General features: G+C 37.4%; 1 protein-coding gene across 7 annotated transcripts in view; it reads right to left on the minus strand.

Moving 5' to 3' along the window:
* The window catches only part of DENND4A (DENN domain containing 4A), a 67,018-nt gene that overhangs the window by 7,031 nt on the left and 40,863 nt on the right, over window positions 1-19,124 (minus strand). For all 7 annotated transcript variants that reach the window (XM_075432193.1, XM_075432191.1, XM_075432195.1 and 4 more), the window contains 15 exons: window positions 18,093-18,311; window positions 17,715-17,860; window positions 12,585-12,718; window positions 11,574-11,709; window positions 10,763-10,969; window positions 10,530-10,658; window positions 10,131-10,275; window positions 7,957-8,076; window positions 6,253-6,393; window positions 4,226-5,319; window positions 3,387-3,597; window positions 2,195-2,289; window positions 970-1,145; window positions 721-867; window positions 45-255 (listed from right to left, as the gene is read on the minus strand). In XM_075432193.1, the coding sequence (XP_075288308.1) occupies window positions 45-255; window positions 721-867; window positions 970-1,145; window positions 2,195-2,289; window positions 3,387-3,597; window positions 4,226-5,319; window positions 6,253-6,393; window positions 7,957-8,076; window positions 10,131-10,275; window positions 10,530-10,658; window positions 10,763-10,969; window positions 11,574-11,709; window positions 12,585-12,718; window positions 17,715-17,860; window positions 18,093-18,311 (3,311 nt within the window). The remainder of the gene's footprint in view (window positions 1-44; window positions 256-720; window positions 868-969; window positions 1,146-2,194; window positions 2,290-3,386; window positions 3,598-4,225; window positions 5,320-6,252; window positions 6,394-7,956; window positions 8,077-10,130; window positions 10,276-10,529; window positions 10,659-10,762; window positions 10,970-11,573; window positions 11,710-12,584; window positions 12,719-17,714; window positions 17,861-18,092; window positions 18,312-19,124) is intronic.

The raw sequence follows: 19,124 nt of genomic DNA on the forward strand, positions 1-19,124 counted from the left end.
TTTTTTAAAGTGTGTGACAGATTAAAGATAGAAAAACTACACACTGTTGGTCCTTGCAAAGTAGCAGGCAGGCTACCAGTAGGAATGATATGGCTGATCTTCTGATTTCCCTTCTCATCTTCTTCCAAAGGACCAAAAGTGCTGATACTCCTTGCTACAGGGTGACTTGTACATTCTGACCCAGGGGTATTTTGTCTTCTTCCTGAGGGAATCTGGATGCTTCTGGCACAAATATTGTCATGCTGCTTAGATTTGCTAGGGAAAAAAAAAAACCCAAAAAACCCAAGATAAGTATTTCAGCTTTTTGTTTTACGCTGAGTGCTCAAACACATATACAAACAGACAGAAATAAACTGGAAATAATCAACCTGACACCTCAGATTTGCTTCGTCAGCCACCACACCCATTCATGCTACACTGCAAATTTTGTTTCCCCCTTGCACCGATAATGAAAACAAACACCCTAAAAGAGTTCATAAAATTTGCAGAATTACAGATGCCTGCATGTTTTTTTTTTATTAGGGATGAAATGGTAAATACCATGCTGAAGAAGCATGATGTGGTCAACTCAGAGGTAATGGAGAGGCAGCACAGAGACCCTCTCTCAAATCAATTCGTCCTCTTCCGACAGTATCTTATTAAATTTGTTTCTGTTGCTGAGGAATACACGCACATCCACAAAGAACCCAAGTAATTTCTATGCAGAAAATGCTTGTTTACCTATTTGTATTTACATCCTCTTGAACAGACATTAGAGACGTAGCAAGGCCAACAGTAGCTGCAGCGTTACAGGACTTCCCACTCTGATTTGCAAAAAGTGACGGGAATTGCATGTTTTCTGTAGAAGGGCTGGACTTCAGAAAGTAACTGCAGGGAAAGCAAAAGCTTAATATTATCTAAAAACCAAACAAAATCCACTTCACAATTATGAGCCTTCAAAACTGAGGAAAATTCAAATAATGTTATTACCGTCCGGGTCGCCGAAGATCTCTGATTTCTATGCTCAAAAAAGGCAGAAATAAATTGCCACAGAAAGGACACGTGGTATTGAGATTTGAATCATCTGCTGTCCAGCCTGCCATGATTTCTTCATCATGAACCAAACAGTCACAAGTTCGACATCGTGAACAGCTTGAGATGAGGACCTGCATACAGCAGATAACACAGCTCCACTATTACACATGCTCAAAACTATTCTTCTTTTACAAAGCAGGTAAAACTAAAGCCCAGATCTTCACCCCGAGATGACTACTGCTCACCACTTGGATACAAGTTCAGCCACACATCTGTTACCAGGCTTTAGGGTGGAGCCTTTTGGTTTAAATATATGTATTTCAGGACAACTGTTCTACCTTAAATCCAAACTGCATGAGTAGACAGCTGATAAGGTAAATGACTGGAACAAACATTGTCTGAAAAGTTTATCAAATGCAGATCTTTGTTCTGTTGTAGCAAGTAGACTCGTATCTGGAACTTTGTTCATGAAATAACTACAATTCAGTTAAGTGGGTTAGGTGATCCTTTTACGGATTTCCAGAGTAAAACCAGTCAGTTATTCATAATATTTTTTATTAACAGTAACACGTCATTTCTAATCTGTTTGCAAACATAATAGTACAGGAATATTTATGCACCTACGTAAATTATTCTTAGAATTTAAACAGTTTTGTAGTGACTGCCAATATAATAGAAATGAGGGGGAAAAGGATGAAAGTGACCAACCATTAATCCAAATCCACTGAAACAAAAAAAAAAAAAAAAAAAGAAAAAAGAAAAAGATCAGAGAGCCACCCAAACCCAGTGTAACAGTGAAAAGCAAAACGATCTTACTAGAAGCTACAACAAGAAATGGCTAGTCATCTATTCTGTATTTTTAAATGTATAGCGCTTTTTAAGACTTGGTATTTTCACTTTACATAAAATTAGGTGTGCACGGTATTTAGATGCCTGAATTCAATGGCGTCCAGTTCTCAAACTCTCGAGAACTGCAGCTTTAAGGACTAGAAGAGATAACTGCAATAAAGACATTTCTAGAGCAGGATTTCAAATGGAACCTAGTCTGTCACAGAAGCGTTTATCTGTCTTTCAGTGGATTGGTTTTAAGCTTTGAACTTTAACAGATATTCAGAAAGCATTTATATTTAAGGACATATGCTTTTAGCATATCAATTAAAATCAATAAATCATCTTGTACCTCCATAGCGTAGTTCTGAAACACACTGGTACTACTTGTACTGCAAGAAGATACCAACTCTGATTTGTCAGGTAAAGGGAACTTTGAGAGAGAACCTATTAACAGAGGAAACACGAAGTATTAGTTATTCAGAATATGCATTTTTAGTAAACTGTTTTTCTGGTCAAACAATACTGCAGTTATAAAACGTGTGATGGAAGATGCAACAAATCAGATCTCCTCAGACAGAAAGAAACGTGAAGCTGGCGTGTGAGGCTGCCATCTGCCCAGCACCAATAACGGCAAAAATAAAATCTACCAACATAGAATTTCCATATGTTAAGTTTTCTTCTTTTACAACAGTTGGTAGCTTGGAAACAAGTTTTAGATATTAAGTAATTCATACCCACACATTCTTCGTCTGGACAAAAACTAGGGAAGGATAAGAGGTGCTGCTTGTGCCTGCAGATATCCCTGACCCTTCTCTTCGCCACACTAAGTGAGCCAGGCTCCCCTCAGCCTCAGGATGCTCCAGTCCCCTGGCCATGACAGCAGCCCCCACTGCCCCCCTCCAGTTCCTCCACATCCCACAGACTAGGGAGCCAAACCTGGGCATGCTCTTCTGATTCTGCTTAACAGCCTGTACTCTATAATGACAGCAGTACATAAATCGGTATAACAGTCACTACCAATCGTCCAGCGCAGACTGGGACAAAAAAGAATACTGCAAAACCTGTCTGATAGCCAGCTTCAACAGTGGCTTATAGAAAATGACAACAATTTTCCAAAAAGGATTTTTAACTACTTTTAGAAAACAAAACCAGACTAATGAAGTTACCTTTTGAAAGTTTTTATAGAGGTTTTCTGGAGCTGTACAGCTTACACAAATAAGATGATTACATGAATAGTGAAGGACCTATAGGGTCTCCCTACTTGCTTAGCATCCAGAAACTTCTTCAGGGACAGGATGTTACTGTGCAAGATATTCCACAAGAGAGAACACCCAAAACAAGGTTCTACAATAAAAATATCCATAGGTATGGACATATCTGTATGAGTAATAGCTCACAGGTAGGAAAAGAAAAATTTACATCTTCCACAAAAAAGACTAATGACGAGGATGATCCCTAACTGAGACTTGTGAAAGAACAGCTTCTAAAACTGGAATATTTTTGTTCTGCTCAATGAACGCAATGCAAAAGCTGTCTCTTACCACACTGGTCAAATTGTTTTGATGAGCCATCATGGGAAGTTGAGCTTTCTAGGCTTGTCCTGCTGAGGCCAATTCTCTTAATTTCTGTTGTGGTATTCTCCTGAGGAGAAGCGCTTTCAAAATCATTGCAGACATCTTCATCAGTTAGAGAAGTAGACTCCGAGTCCAGAGCTCCAAGAGATGAAACACTTGCTCGGTCTGAGTTTTGATCCTGAGAGAAGACGACAAATTTCACTGAGCACAGGAAAGCAAAAATATTTCTGAAAATAAGAGGCAGTCACAGATTGCTCTTAAGCACGTTAAGACAATACAACAACAGCAAAGTACGTCTACTTTCATTCACAAGGACTGGGAATAAGATGAGTTTTGGTTTGAGTTGGTAGCAGCAAAGAACTTTCTAAACAAATGACCTGAGATCAAAATTAACCTTAAATCACTTTGGTAATAGGTAAGCATATTTCCCTTTCTTTTTCCCCCATAAAAACTGTAAAGAATTAAAAATATTATTGTTACGTATTTTTTCTTCGGGTAAACGAGCGAAGGCAGAGCAGTCTTCTCTTCCCTGTGAACACACTACAGCATACTTAGGTTTTCCCATTAAATATACTCTGAACCCATGCTAGACTGAAAATTTTTTTATTCAGGGCAATAAAATTAGTGTCCTGGAAATTCAAACAGGATTGAGACAACTTGATGCACATAGTCTATGGCACATGTCACTCACGCGGGGGATTCATCACATAGGAGTCCGTGATTAAACGTTTACAAAGATTCTTCCTTAACTGGTATGAGTTTAGGTTTGGGGGCGGGGGGGGAGGGAAGTAATTACAAAAATTTACCTTTGAGGATGCAGCATACATTGCAAATTTTGAGTACCACTTGCTGGCTTTCTCTGCAACCCCTTTTCCAGCAGAGAACATGCTGCTTTTTAGCACATCAAACTTAGGTGTTAACAGCGTATCCAAGTTGAATGACGGTGAAGACACAAGCGTTAACGCATTAGTGGCATCCTGTGGCTGTTCCTTTGCTGGACTGTTTGGGGAATAAGCTGGGGAGGACCAAAGCCTGTCTCTTGACCTTTCTTCATTTTTTGCATGATAACTCTTGGATTTGGTAAGACCGGATGGTCTGGGGGAGTTCGGGGGAAGGCTAGACCTCCTACAGGGTTGGATTACTGTCGGGCTCTTTTTATTAGCATTTCTGTCATCATAGGGTTTCTGCAACTCAATACTTGGGGCACGACTTGACAAAGGGCTGCTCATGTTGTTCATGTACATGACTATTTCTTCAGCTAAATCTCGCCTTGCAGATGGAGTAGAAACACTTCTATCATCCTCCTCATCCTCCTCCTCTTTCTGCTGTTCTGTCTCAGCAACCAGGAGGGACAGTGGATCAAATCCAGTTTCAACATCTGTCTTTTCAACTGGCTTCACTGGAAAGCTGCTCTTTCTTTGCAGCCTTCTAGACTTTTCACTGGTGGATTTCACTGCAGTAGATGTTTCAGGTTCTGCATCCAAGTCTTCCAGATCAAAGATAACAGGAGACTCTGTTTTATCTGTCAAACTGCAATCAAAAGCTGCATCTTCATCACTAGATTCTTTCTCCAGGCTTTCTCTCTTAGATCCTAAAGAGGAAGTTCTGATACTAAGAGTTTTTGGCCTTACGCTTTTCTGTAATGCACTAGATAGGATTTTGGCATCAGCTCCTAGTTTTTCAACAATTTCTCCAGGGTTTGCTTCCTGATTTATTCTGTTTATCATGAGTCCCACTAAGCCATCTCCACTCAGGTTACGGTTCCTGCTTTCCCACGGTATCTCCCTTAAGACAGGCTCTACTGCACTTTTATGTCTCTTTCTTAAGGATTTACTTTTTATAACTTCTGCTTCACTGGCATCCTCAAAAGATGACGTAAAGAGCAATCCTACAGAACTGTCTGAAAAACAGATGAAACAAGGTGCTTTATTTCTTACTATGCAAGAAAACTAACCAAAATTACAAGAGAACGCAAGTTTGTCTCATCTTTCAAAGAGTTTGCAACAGAGATGGAATTTGCTGTGTACTGTGCTAGTGGTTGAAAAGTTGAGTTGAGCATGGTCAGAACTTTTAGGAAGGGTCCGACAATAAAACATTTGAAAAGAAGTCAAATCATACAACTTGAAGAGTACTTTGAGGGACACCATCAAGAAAAGTCTCAGGAGTATTTAGTTTCGCCTTTCAGAGACTTACTCCACTACCGAGAGGTTTGAAAACTCAGGGCAGAAAAAGTATCCAGGAAAAGGCAAAAAGCAGGAACACTTTCTAACCTGATGAATTAGAAATAGAGCCAATAAAAGCAGTTCTTTTCAGAGAAATCTCTATCGTTTTGCCAGAGCATATAGATACAGACTTTAAAGTATGATATTACAGTATTTCAAGCACAGCTGACAGTATTATAATAACCAGATTTGACATTGCTAAAGACTTGTGAAAATGTCGGAAAGTTTCTTTTAATTGTACTGCATAGAAACCTCTTGTCCATTCTGAAGGAATTTATTTGTTGCTGGACGTTGTAAGAAAAAAACAAGACCTGGGATTTTGTAAGCAGATGTTAACTGCAGAAAAAAAAAAAAAGCAAAGAAGAAAAAAATCTGGAAATGCAGAATATGCAGACATAGCTCCCTGACAGAGCATATGCAGACTCTAACCTAAACTCACACCCACAAAGTTGCTTCCACAAATTTTATCGGTCGCTGCCATTACACCACTAAAATACTGTAAGTTTTGTACACAGAACAACTCAGGCACACTACTGGGAGCTCTTGATAGAAATGGAATATATGTAGATAAAACTGCACAAGAATCAAAATCGATTTTGTCTTCCACTCACCTGTGCTAGCTTCTGCTACGGTATTGTCAACTGTACCGTTGAGACGCACTATGCTAGAAGCGGCTTTGGCATGATTTGAGTTCTGATAATTGAGTTTAGGTAGGCAGTCACCACTCCCTTTTGTGCTCTCCACTTCTGACACTGAATATAGAAAAGGACAGACAGTTCTTCAGAATCAAAGCAACTTCATTTAAATCTCAAGTTTCCATTACCCATTAGATGCTTTAGGCAGGATTAAGTGACAGCACATTGCACATATCCCATGACACATAGGCTGATATCTACTTGGGCAGAGGTTTTCAAATTGGAACAAGTGAACCATCGATATTTAATTCTGGCATTACTTTTATAACTGGAATTTCCATAAGCCTCTGTACGCAGAGTCCAAGTAACCAAAATATGTGGTGGTTATGGAGACTAAGACCACCCTTGTTCATTTGCAAAGGACAGGTTTAAGAGTATTTTCTCCTGTGTTTGGAAGAGCTCAGGGCCAATTAGCCTGTCTTCGTACAGATCTTGTTACCCCCATGACCATGGCTACACGAGAGAAATGAAGCAAACATACTGCAGCATTTGTAGTCACCTCTTTTAGATACGAAAGACAAATTCTGTTGTCAGGTGGCTACCCAAAATAGACAATTACTTTTCTAAAGGAATTCAAGCAACTGAATATTCTGAAATTGTACTTAAAAGTACTAGACATTTTCAGCACGTACTATTACTATAGAGCACCACAAACTTGCCTTAAATCATGGCTAAAAAAAAAGTACAAGCCTTCAGCAGAATTCACAATTTCTGCGTCCTCAGAGGTTTCATTAAACCTAAATAACCTGCCTACCATCTTGCAGGTATGTTCTTATGACCTTGGGTAACACTTGCACAGAAATTTTCAGGCAAGCTGAAAAAAATACTAACGCTAGAAGGAAGATGGTGGTGAAAAGAAAACACTGAAGTAACTTTTCTGGTTCCATATTTTCTCACACTTTTACACCACTTCCACTTGACAAGGGGACAGTTAAATCAAATAGCAGGGGAAAGCACACTGAAAAGTTTAATTATATTACAAACAGAACATCTATTATGAAAAGTATTTTCAATTAATGTATATGGGAATCTATAGTACTTCAACATTTTTACTACACAATCTGATCTGCTATATGCTTGCATAAAGTCTGTGCTGTTGAACTGCAATTAAGGGACTCATAAGCAGCAGATGTAAAACCTGAAGAAAGAAAGTCCACAGCAAATCCAAAGCCCTTCTCATTTCTGATGCATCTCCTAGATTTTGAGAATTCCAGGGAGCTGAGTAATTTAGGCCTCTCTCACAAACCTGCAAAAATTCAGCTGTTCTCCTCTGATGGGTTTTATAAAGAAAACAGACTGGTAGAAAAGGCTTTCCTGTCAATTATGCCTATAAAGCAATTGAATTTTTTTTAAAGACAAAAACATTAAGCTGTAATCATCATTAAGCCTTTACATTACCATGATCGTTTATTTGAAACAGAAGAGGGGAAAAAAACCCCTCTAATTTTAAAAGTTAAAGTTAATTAGACATCCAGAAAATTACATTTAGTGAAAAGAACTTTAGGCATGGGCATAAACTTGCATTATCACATACACTTCTGCAAAAAAAGGGATTTAGCTTTTGCTGAAATCCCTATTTATCCCCAACGAACTGGATATCTGTATTCACAAGATACATACGAGAACTGGAGTCACTCTCTCTCTTGTCCTCTTTTTGTTCTTGTATATCTTGAAGACAAGTTTTCCCTTGCCTGGCTTCTTCTTTGAATGATGTGGTATTGCCAGAGTCGGAAAGTCCCCCTATTATAGCAGGACAATGACAGAAAAAGATGATTATGGTATTTAATAGCATGACATTGTTAAACAGAATAAATTGAATATCCACAGTAATTCAAAGGCCTCTTATCAAGTACATTCCAATTAACAGTGAACATTTTACCACAAAAAAGTGAGAAAAATGATTGGCTTTTACAGTATAAACATTGAAGTGATGCTTTACAGGATGAAATTGAAGGGGTAATTTGCAACATTTAAAATACTGCACTAAAGCACTGCTTGCCTTTGTTCTGTTGCCTGGTTTATTTGATCAAAATGTCACATCTTTTCAAGAACTCTAAGAAGCATCTAAACATGGTTTCATTTTAGTGTAGTATGTTTCTCAGAGTTAATGCATGTAATTCTCATAGTTTTACTCTAGAAAGTAAAAAAATTGAAACAATGCAGCAGCAACCATGAGTTTGTTTGCAAAATAAGATTAAAATAAAAACATGCAACACCACCCAAAAAAACCCCTGCAAATATTCAAGTCAGTATCTGGTCATTCTTAAGACAAAACACTGACCCAAGTGTAACTAATATAGTCTGACTGACTGATTTCAAGAACCAAATGTACTTAACACTAACGTGGTTGTTCCTCTTCCAGGCTGTTATAAAGCATTAGCATCAAAAATTAACAAAGCAGATACAGAAGTTTCTGTTGACTATAAATACTAAGTGAGCATTCAAGTCACAGGCATTCCATGCCTTTTGCCCAGGTCAATCTGAAGCCTCTGGCCTTCCCACGGCATCTTTCGGAGGTTTATTCTCATGCAGTTTAGGAGATAACAGTAAGCATCTGTCCAGGATCAAGAGGGCACAACCTGGCTGAAAGTCACCTTCCTTCCCTCTTTTCCCGAAGGATGCTGCACTGAATCTCTACAGAGGGGATAAAAACCTTGTTGCTATTGTAACGATAACAAAACATTCTGGAATTAATGGATCAGTTTTGGGGATTGCCTGAAGAGTCAAAATGCATTCTAGCTATATTCTTTCACACAAAGAAATCTCAAAAAAATCAGATGACGTCAAAAGCAAATACCATTAATTACATAAATGACAGTTAGTAAAGGACTAGTTACACGTCCCTAGCTTACATGGGCTGAGTTGCAACCGGTTTATCAGGAAGGTCAGCTTCATGCAGAACAGGCAGAAATAAAGTAAATTTGTTCAAGGTCATCCAGAAGGCTAGTGACAGAGCCAGAAGTAGGACTGCAGTTTCCCGAGTCTACGAGAAATACTCTAGCCGCAAGGCCATCATATCTACCCTGTTTGTGAGGGCAAAGATTTATTTGTACATAGTTGGAATCATAGAATAGTCCTGGTTGGAAGGGACTTTAAAAGATTGTTCAGATGACCTTCTGATTATCATACATGTATACACGTATATTGTAAAGGTCTGTCAAGGTCAGCTACAGCTAAACTAACTATATTTCTGATACTTTAAAATTTACTATCTTGCTTTGTTAGTACTAAGTTATACATACTGTAGAAAGTAGTACCTACAAAACCCCACAAACTACAGGTAATCACCAGCATGGTAATATAGCCATTTGAACATAACGTAAATCTTTACTGGACAGAAAAGGAAAGAAAACCAGAGTTTACAGCCTCAAATATTGTACTTACGTTCTAGATAAAAATAAATGCGATCATTTCGGTTGGTACACAAAACCTGCAAACAGTATTACAAACCCAAGGACTAGTTCTAGTTGCCTCTTAACTAACATCAAAAAAGGCGGAAAACAAAAAAAAGGCAAGGCTGGACAGAAGTTTCTGCCAGTTGTGAGACTGGCTATTGTATGAACTAGGATAATTATCACATCGATTCACATCCTGTCTCTATGTGGAGCTGATACAGTAAACAAAGAGCTGATTATTTTGGATTCAAAGAAAAAAAAAAGCTGTTTCTTTAAAAATTATGCATGCACTTTTTTTTCTCTAAAATGATTTTATTATCAAATTCACAACAGAAGCTTTTTGAAATAATTTTTTTTACGAACTTGAAAACAAAAAAGAAAAGGATGTGAATACTCTACCAGGAATAGCTGTATGTGAGGTGCTTGCTGGTAGCTTTTTCAATGCTTTTTTGAACTGTGCTATTCCTAAAACAACGTTTCGTATTTTCATCCACAGGAAATAGCCACCACGATTGCTTGAAGGCCAGGTACTTTCCAAAACGGCCTATTTTGGAAACATCAAAGTCAAAATCAGCTTAAGGAACAGTCAGGTATGAAATCATTAACTTAAATTTCAGATTGGGTTACATTGGCAGTTACAAAGTAGACTTCTAAACCCACACAAAGTTATTCCGTCTTTTGTTTCTTCCAGTTACTACAAATGACAGAATTACACCTGAACGGTTCCCTTATTTTGCTTGCTTCTATTTGCCTGGATAACAACGCATAAATTTTTTCTCTTCTTTCAAAGTTACTTACCTTATTGTAGTAGCCATAAGTAATGGCATTAGGGTCAACACCAGCTTTCTGCATTTCACAAAGCACTCTCACTGCTAGCACAGGCTGACCGTACTGTCCACACAGTTGCATGAGTACTCGGTAGCACACCTGAAAATACACACAGTTAGGACTGCGCTTCTGTAGTCAAACACGTGCTCCATTCAGTAAAACCCATGGGCTATTTTTGGTGTTCTGGGGTTGACTTATTTTACCTCATCAGGTGGATCTATTTTTTTGGTATGCATTTTTTGTAGCACATCATATGCAGTTCTCAGAGCCCTGACTTTTGAATGGCACACTTTCACATATGCAGGAAGGCAGATAAACCAAAGACCATAGCAGTGACGTAACAAACATCTGGACCACATCTGTGGTATGGATGAGTACTTCTTAGCGATTTTATGTGCAGATTTAATTTCCTGTAAAGAATCATAAAGATTATTTATGTATATTTACACACACATTACACGAATCTACTTGTTAAAAACTAAGCATGTATCATTGTACCTACAGAAAATGCAACATTAATAAGAACATCATCTTCAATAAAGTGGGAAAGTAAATGAAAGCAGAGTGAGTGATACCAAAACCAGTTGCTGTGCAATATTCCTCTCCTAAAAACTTGCATTTCTTTAAATTTATGTCTATTATTTTTGGTCTGCATTTTTTTGAGAGTTAGAGCCCCTCTTCAAGCCCTGGACCGTGAAAAGCAATTAAAAAGCGGATGTGGAAGCCCAACAGTTTACACTCATGAAGAACAACGTGAAGAATATGGAAGGTATAGGAACAGCACAGCAAATGACAGTCTGTGTACAGGGGCCCTGTATGACACGGTGTAGGCAAGAAGCACGGGTAAACATCCAAAGACCTATTAGCATGGCTACCCTATAGTCACCATATCAGTGAAGAACCATTAGCTAGGCTGCAGACACTGCCAGTCAGACTTTATCGCCAAACTCAAGATAAAGGCAGCAAGCTGTCACTTTCCAAAGCGCCTCGCGCTACAAGAATACCTCCAAGTACCTGTTTAGTTCTTCTAAACATTGGCGATGGGCTGTTGGGACTGCTGGCTTTTGAGGACAGTTTGTTATTTGGTGCTGTGAGAAATCCTTCAGGTCGCTCAAACAAATCTAGTTTTAATACTGGAAATCCATTATAGCTGTGAAAGAAACAGGTCACTTAACTCCTGTAAGGCAGTTCCAAAGTAAACATCAACAAACACCACATAATAACAAACGAAATCAATTACACAGTTGCACTAGAAGCTACCTAGGAAATAGAAAACACAGAAGACAGACACCACTGGTTTACTAATCCATCTGCATGATTTCATAAGCCTGCACCAACAGTCTCTTAACCTGTTATTTCAGTGTAAGCAACTTCAACTGATAAATACATTTGCTTTCATTGCATTTTCTTTAACTAATATGTCAAATGCATTACAATTGATTCCAGTTAACAAAAAAAAAAATCCGTATGGCTTCGTCCTTAGTGAGCATCACGACAGAGGTTTTTAAAAACCAATAGGAACAACAGTAAACTATCTAAAAGATTATATTAGATTAGATTTACAAATGTTTATCAGAATTAATGAAGAAACTAATAGACAAACTCATTTGTCATAATTACTAAATCAGTAACACCACTTTTCAGTGATTCTTTGAAACATCCTCTCTCTTTCCAGAGAGTATCTGCAGCTTGTATCGTTATCAGTAGCAGCAGCAGGCCAACAGACTGGGTCAATTAATTTCAATTCTAACTTTAAAAAAGTGTCAACAGCTGTAGCACAATGTAATGTGAACACACAGCCAGCTTTATTAGTATTATTGCTTTTCCATGTAAACACACACACAAAATCATTAAAACTTCAAAAGAGCTGGCACACTAGGCATTTCACATACGTGTTTTTACTTGAGCAACATAAAGGTACAGGACAAATCTGTACTTTGTGGCTATCACAAGCACCCAGAAACTAAACTCTCCAAGGGCAGTTATGAGGATTTTGGATAGCCTTGTGCTGTCTCCTTAAGTTACCTGTATTGCAGAGGGTGCTCTTCACCATTCGGCAGATGAGGGATCTCGGGTGGCGTTATGAAAACTGTATGCTCACTCTTGTACGACTCATCCAGCTCTATAAGTCGTGTTTCCCCAGTTTTGTCCATATCTACCTGGAGAAGTTGTGTCAACAGAAGGAGTAGTTACTAGTGCTACTGGATTTTCTGCCGTTAAAGCTACTTGGTCAAGCAGGGCAAAGCCCGTATCAGCATCAAAGGATTGCATCTCAAAAGTAAGGATGCTTTGCAAAGTTGTGACAAGAATAGTAAGTGTTGCATCGTTTCTGTAAACTTTACCCCAACACAATAATTAATGTTTAACGATATACCCTGAATTGACTGTTTTCAGTTAAATATTATAAGCAGTTGTACAAAGAGGTTAATCTTTCTGGAACCATTTCTGGAACTATGCAGAACTTGAGCGTGTAACTGCAGCAGTAACTTGAAATTTATTTTTAAATATGAAAATTAGAGTTTTTTCCCTCCACTCTATTTTAACCACTGGAAACAACGACAAACTGTCCAATTGTCTTATGTATACAGAATCTACAGACAACACTATCTAGCAATTTCAGTCACTTACATAGTTATTAAGGTCATGCTAGTTTGCAGAGATTGCAGAAATACACATGAATTCAAAGACATATTGGAATAAAAACACGTGACCTAACTAAAATTAAAGGGGATAGAAGTAATTTTGTTTTTTTTAAAAAAAATGAAAGGTGAAAGGTAGCTTCATGATTTTTTTCTCTTTCCAATAACTCAACAATTGTACTTGTGAAAATACAGTAAATACTGGTTGGTCCTGTCCTCTCGTAACTAAGATAGAAATTCAGTTTGTGGTTAACAAAGGACACTTGTAATAATACCATCATTAAGTGTAAATTATGGCTGCACTTCTTTTGTTTTGTTTTCAGCTTTCTAACTGACAACTTGACCAAAAATCTTTGCTTTGCTAGTGTGGCTGTTGCAGAGAGGAGAAGAAATCTGCACTTCCCAAATTAACGCCCCTGCTTTAAAGACAGCAGCAGAGACATATTCCAAGGCTCCAGACAAATTTCAAAGCATCAACCTGCAGGATCAAGTGGGAGAAAACTGTCCAACAATTTTACTGAAAGAATTTTATTCCATTGCTTGAGACAAAAATAAAGAATCAAAGCAAAACCCAGCCACCCCAAAGATTCTGGGAAGCTATGAACCGATTCCCTTTAAGAAAGGGAACAGACAAGCCTTTAACAATACTACAAGCTTCCTACTGCTGCTGTTTGCATTACAAAAACCACTAGGAACAGAGCATATATAATGTGTATAACATTCCACCTGAGAGTTTTTACTTGATATTTGTACTGGTATTTGTATTGCATTGTCTCTGATCTTCTGTCACCAGTTGTGTCTCCTCCACTATCTCATAAGCGCTGCTGCTGCTTGTGGGATGAGGCGCGTCTCCATCTCAAAGAGTTGGCACTATCAAAAACTATTTACTTCATAGCATACAGAACATGCTTTTTATTGACATATTGATGGCCCCAGTGTTCAGCTCAAATACTGTCACAGTTTACACTTATAGCCATTATTTAAGTGGTTTAAATGGCAACCAAATTACAGCCTAAATGGTACATTATTTCACAGAAATGAATAAACAACCTGTGGAACAAAGGATGCATGTTCTTCATGCCTTAAGAGTTTAGCAACAGAGAATTAATGTACATAAAGCACTATATTCCACTGTTCTCTCCCTCCAGTGAGGTGGAAATACATTAAGTAGTTTCAGCAGAATTCCTGAATATGTAAAATTTGATAAACATACAAAGAGGTGTTCTTAATTACACATTTTACTGCATGAGACAGATGGAAAGTATTAGCAAATCGAACCAGCCAAGTAGCAAGAACATATGGCTCCTGAAAAGTAAACGAAACCCTACTTGGCAATTTAAATACTTCTAAGGATATACAAACCCCACAGCTACAAGTTTCATCAGTGAAATACAATAAAGCCAGGAGCTTAAATATGTATTGAATTGAGATAATTTTTGAATTCCTGGAAAAATGAGAACTTGTGAGACAATTACACCATATCTTTCAGCAGACAAAATGGGTAATCAATTACAATCTCTGCTGCTGCTGTCTAGGATAAAATAACACATAGAAGAGACTACTCTTCAGTTTAAACTATTCTTATAAATTATTTGAGGCAGGGCTTAGATTATGTTTTATAGATAATTAATTTCACAGTATATAAAATTTGTCTGAACCCAGTGACTTATAACTACCCATAAGAAAGTGTTATATCATCTTTCAACCCATGACATCACTCTGTCATGCATACCCTTTCAGATACTGGTTCACCTAGTGAAAGACATTAATATACAAATAAATATTCACTTTATCGGAATCCTTCAAATTTGATATCTGGTCAAACTAGAGCATCTTCATTAAAGCTCTAGTTCTTACAGCAGTCCTTGGTGTACTTCAATATTTTGACTTTGTATGTTACTGTTAAGCATAGTATCAGAAAGAAGAGAAATCAAGAAAGACATGCAGCTAAGAGGAGGAAAGTACATCCTTGTTCAAAGAAACCACATGGGAACGCACTCCCTCATGTCAATGGAAACCTAGTTTCACAAGCAATTCTAAAGCTATGGCAAACCTTAAACATACAGTTATTCCCGTGCCTCTGCTCCCCCACAATTATCACTGGCATAGAAGGAGTTGTCCCATTAATAAAACTGAATGAAATCCTCACTGACAGAAACAGGAGTTGGAGAAGTACAAGTGTTTTCTGCAAAATTTATTCTCATGGCACTGTCATAAGCATTTTTTCATAGTGAAAAGAAGCTGTCCACGGCATCAACTAGCAAAATGACTGGCATTAGAACCGATGAGTCTCTGCTTCTGCTGTACAAGTGGCTACTTCACCTTTTAAAAATGGTGAAAGCTTCAACAGCTCCACAGATTATGTGCAGTCCAACAGTGGCATCACCAACCTAAGTATAACTTTTTCAGAAGAAATGTTTGAATTCCCATGCAAGATAACTTTAGCTAGGGCATAAACTTCAGTGCCCTCATAAACCAGTCTCTAAAGCAAAATATAACAGAGAGAATTTGATACTTGCATAGTCATCACATTCTAAATAAAAATCCTACTTAACGTTAGTCAGAGAACTAACCTGCCACACAATGGAGACTAAGTACTGCGCAGTAGTGTTTAGTCACTGGGGTTTGTATATTCCTGTCTACAAGACCTGTTTTTAAATACTAACTGGCATGCAGTAAAGCAAAAAGCATTTAAAACATAACGCTTAACTGAGCTATAGGATAATCTAGTTAACATTACAAAAATGTTTGTAATTAAATTAATTTACAACCCATGAATACCTGCTACTCATGCTGTAGAACTGTGAAGCACACTTTTGAGAACTAGTACTAATAAAATACTGAGACTAGCAAAAGCTATAAAGAGCTTTAAATGCCATTAGACCATGCTTTTATATATCTCTCAAACTTAAGTTTAACTGCTTTCATATTTGTTGTCAAAACAAGTCCTTTCAGCTCTTCTGCACTTTCATAGCAGAAATAGCCATAAACAGAAACTGTAAATAGCAGTTTTCATAGTCTTTGGTATTAATTCCTGTGGAACAAACAGCAGGTGACCTACTTCACAGGAAATCCTAGACAACTGTGCACTACTTAAACATCAGTGTCCCAGAATAGAGTGTTGCAGGTAGCCAGTAAGATGACAAGCAGGTATGGAATTTCTTACAATATTCATAAAAATTTCTTTCATGTTACAGTAGAAGTAAACAGGGATATAAGATTGTGGGTTTCAGTTCAGTTCTGAAAACAAGAACTAATGCAAAAAAAAAAATCAAGCAGCCTCAAAACACTTTTGCAGAACTTCTTTGGAAATACAATGAATTTTCAAAAGCTAATACAACCGTACATTTTAGAAAATCAGCTCCTCACAGTGCTCAACACTGTACTAATGTGAACCCTTCTTATAAATAGGATTTTTAAAAGTCTGACTGATACTTCCATAGAAGACTAAAACAGAAATCAACTTTGAACTGGGAAAGCCAACATTCTGTGATCTCCAGTACAGCAGAAGTTCTAAGCTTATTTCAAGAAAAACACCGATTGTGATCATGTTGCACTTTCACACTCCTTGTCACGTAATCCTGAACAACCGCCTTACCTTCTCACTACAAATGAGAGAACAGCACAGCAACAGAGAACAACGTAGCAAACACGACAGTAATGGAACCCACAAAAAATGTCAGCTTATGCAAAGCTTATATGTAGCACATCATAAAAGAATATTGTTTACTTTAAGAAACCCACACATTTCATATCCATCAATGTTTGACAAAGAGGTCATTGGCAAATATTCTTATGCAAGAGAAGAGTATCAATACAAGCACTACGTTTAAAATATTTACAACAGCAAGCCGATTTTGAATTAAGGGAAGCAAGTGACAGCAGTACGAATGAAAGGAGAACTAATAAAGATTCATTTTAATTATTTACTTTTAGTACAAGCCTTCTAAAAATCATCTATGACCAACTAGAGAATTACTATTGGAAAGAACTAGTGGGCCCATTGTTTTTAAAAAAAAAAAAAAAAAAAAAAAAAAAAGAGTCAAGGAACTTTCTGTTCATAACGATGAAAAAAATAGTGAGACTGCCTTACATCTTTTAGTGTGCTGCTCATCAAGCCCATTCCTAAACAGCTACATGAAATACAACACAATCTATAAAAATGCTTGTAGTTTTATTTAAGGTATGTAATTCTCTGATAAAGAAGCTCAAAGTCGCTACTTTACAGTCAAAATATTACATTTCTTACTATGGCCCAGTGTTTCAGAATCTTACATACATGTGAAAATTAGCATTGCTAATTTGTTCTCACAATATTACATTTACATTTTCAAGAATTTGAAGTAGAAAATGAAACAAAGCCCAACAAAAAAGGAAAATGGAAGGCTCCAGTGACTAGAGAAATGGAAGAAAAATAGAAATAAACTTGCACTTCAAATATATTCTGCCTGTACTATATCAGATAATGTAAGCAACACAGAAGTTAAAAAGCACACGTGTATGAAGACATGCTTACCTTATCTACGCAGTCATCAAAAAACGCAAGGCTTGCGTCCTTATCACTGACAAAAGAACACTCTTCAATGAAGCGAATAAACATTTGAGTTTTGGTCATCAGCGTGTAGAACTTCTGATGTGAACGATCTCGACTTTTGAGGAAACCTATAAAGTGAAATCAGAAGCATGTAAGAATGCCTAAACCAATAAAGCCCTCACCAGAAGTCAACACGTTTTACCAACAAGCAATAACCTTTCTGCAATTTTTGCCACTACTATGCAATTTTTACTGCACTTACATTCACAACGCTAACGCTGCAAATGTTTTTATTCTTTAAATAAGAGCGAATCTAAAATGATAAATTAGTATACATAAAACAAATAGATGACTCTTCACCTTGTAGTTCAAAGAGAGAACTTGCATCTGTAGCTGTTTCAGAGGGTGCCTCTGTTATTGGCCTGAGATAAGACCTGTAACCTTTTAGTATTGAGGCCATGAAACACAGGAATGCTTCCTGGATCTCCAAATCCAACAGATGCAGTTTCTTCCCAGAATTAAAATCGTAGTCATTCATTGCTAACTCCATTAACGCATCTTCTCTTGGTCTCTGCTGCACTGTGAACAAAAACATTATAACATTTCACATTTTTTTTTCTCCAATATTGGCAAAACAAATGTCTCTTTATCCTACTAGATTCACTGATCACTGAGCTCCATTAAGTTTGGAACAGATTAAAATACATGCGATTAAATTCAATCATGACATGGGGCAATGGATTCAGCTTGACCTTATACAACTCGCATATCTCTGGATAATACCAAAAGTACAAAACATTTACCTTTTCAGCACATTAGTTACTACAGCAACAGAGAGAACCAGTATGGACAGAGCGCAAAAAACCCTCAAAGCAAGCTATTTATAAAAACCTGTGAAAATTTATAGAAAAGCTGATTAAAAAGGCATATTTTAGGGACAAACACATGCATGGGTTGAGCGTATTACTTTTTTTTTTTTATTTACAGTACCTTTCAAAGTGGTCCCAAAAAGTGGACTATACATGGTAAGTACAGAAAACCGCCACTCAGATGCAAAGTGGAGCCATCAAAACACAACACAATGCAAAACACCGATACAGAGAGAAAGCAGGCATTTTTTCAAAAGACTAGCAAAATCCCCATTCTTCCAGAAGATACCTGTGTCAACATCTTAAAGCCATCAGAACCCTAGCTAAGACTCCACTGCTACACACACACAAAGTATGGCAACATTCTAATAATGTCTCAAAACGGAGACAGGATGGTTTCATTACTGTCTTTCCACATAATATAATTACAGCCAACCTTATATTGATATCATGTTAAATTCTTATTACAGAGTAAATCGCTTAAAGATCAGTACCACTCTATTTTTACAGAGCATAGAGAACA

Source organism: Opisthocomus hoazin, chromosome 10, assembly GCF_030867145.1.
Source record: "Opisthocomus hoazin isolate bOpiHoa1 chromosome 10, bOpiHoa1.hap1, whole genome shotgun sequence".
NCBI classification, from domain to species: Eukaryota; Metazoa; Chordata; class Aves; order Opisthocomiformes; family Opisthocomidae; genus Opisthocomus; species Opisthocomus hoazin.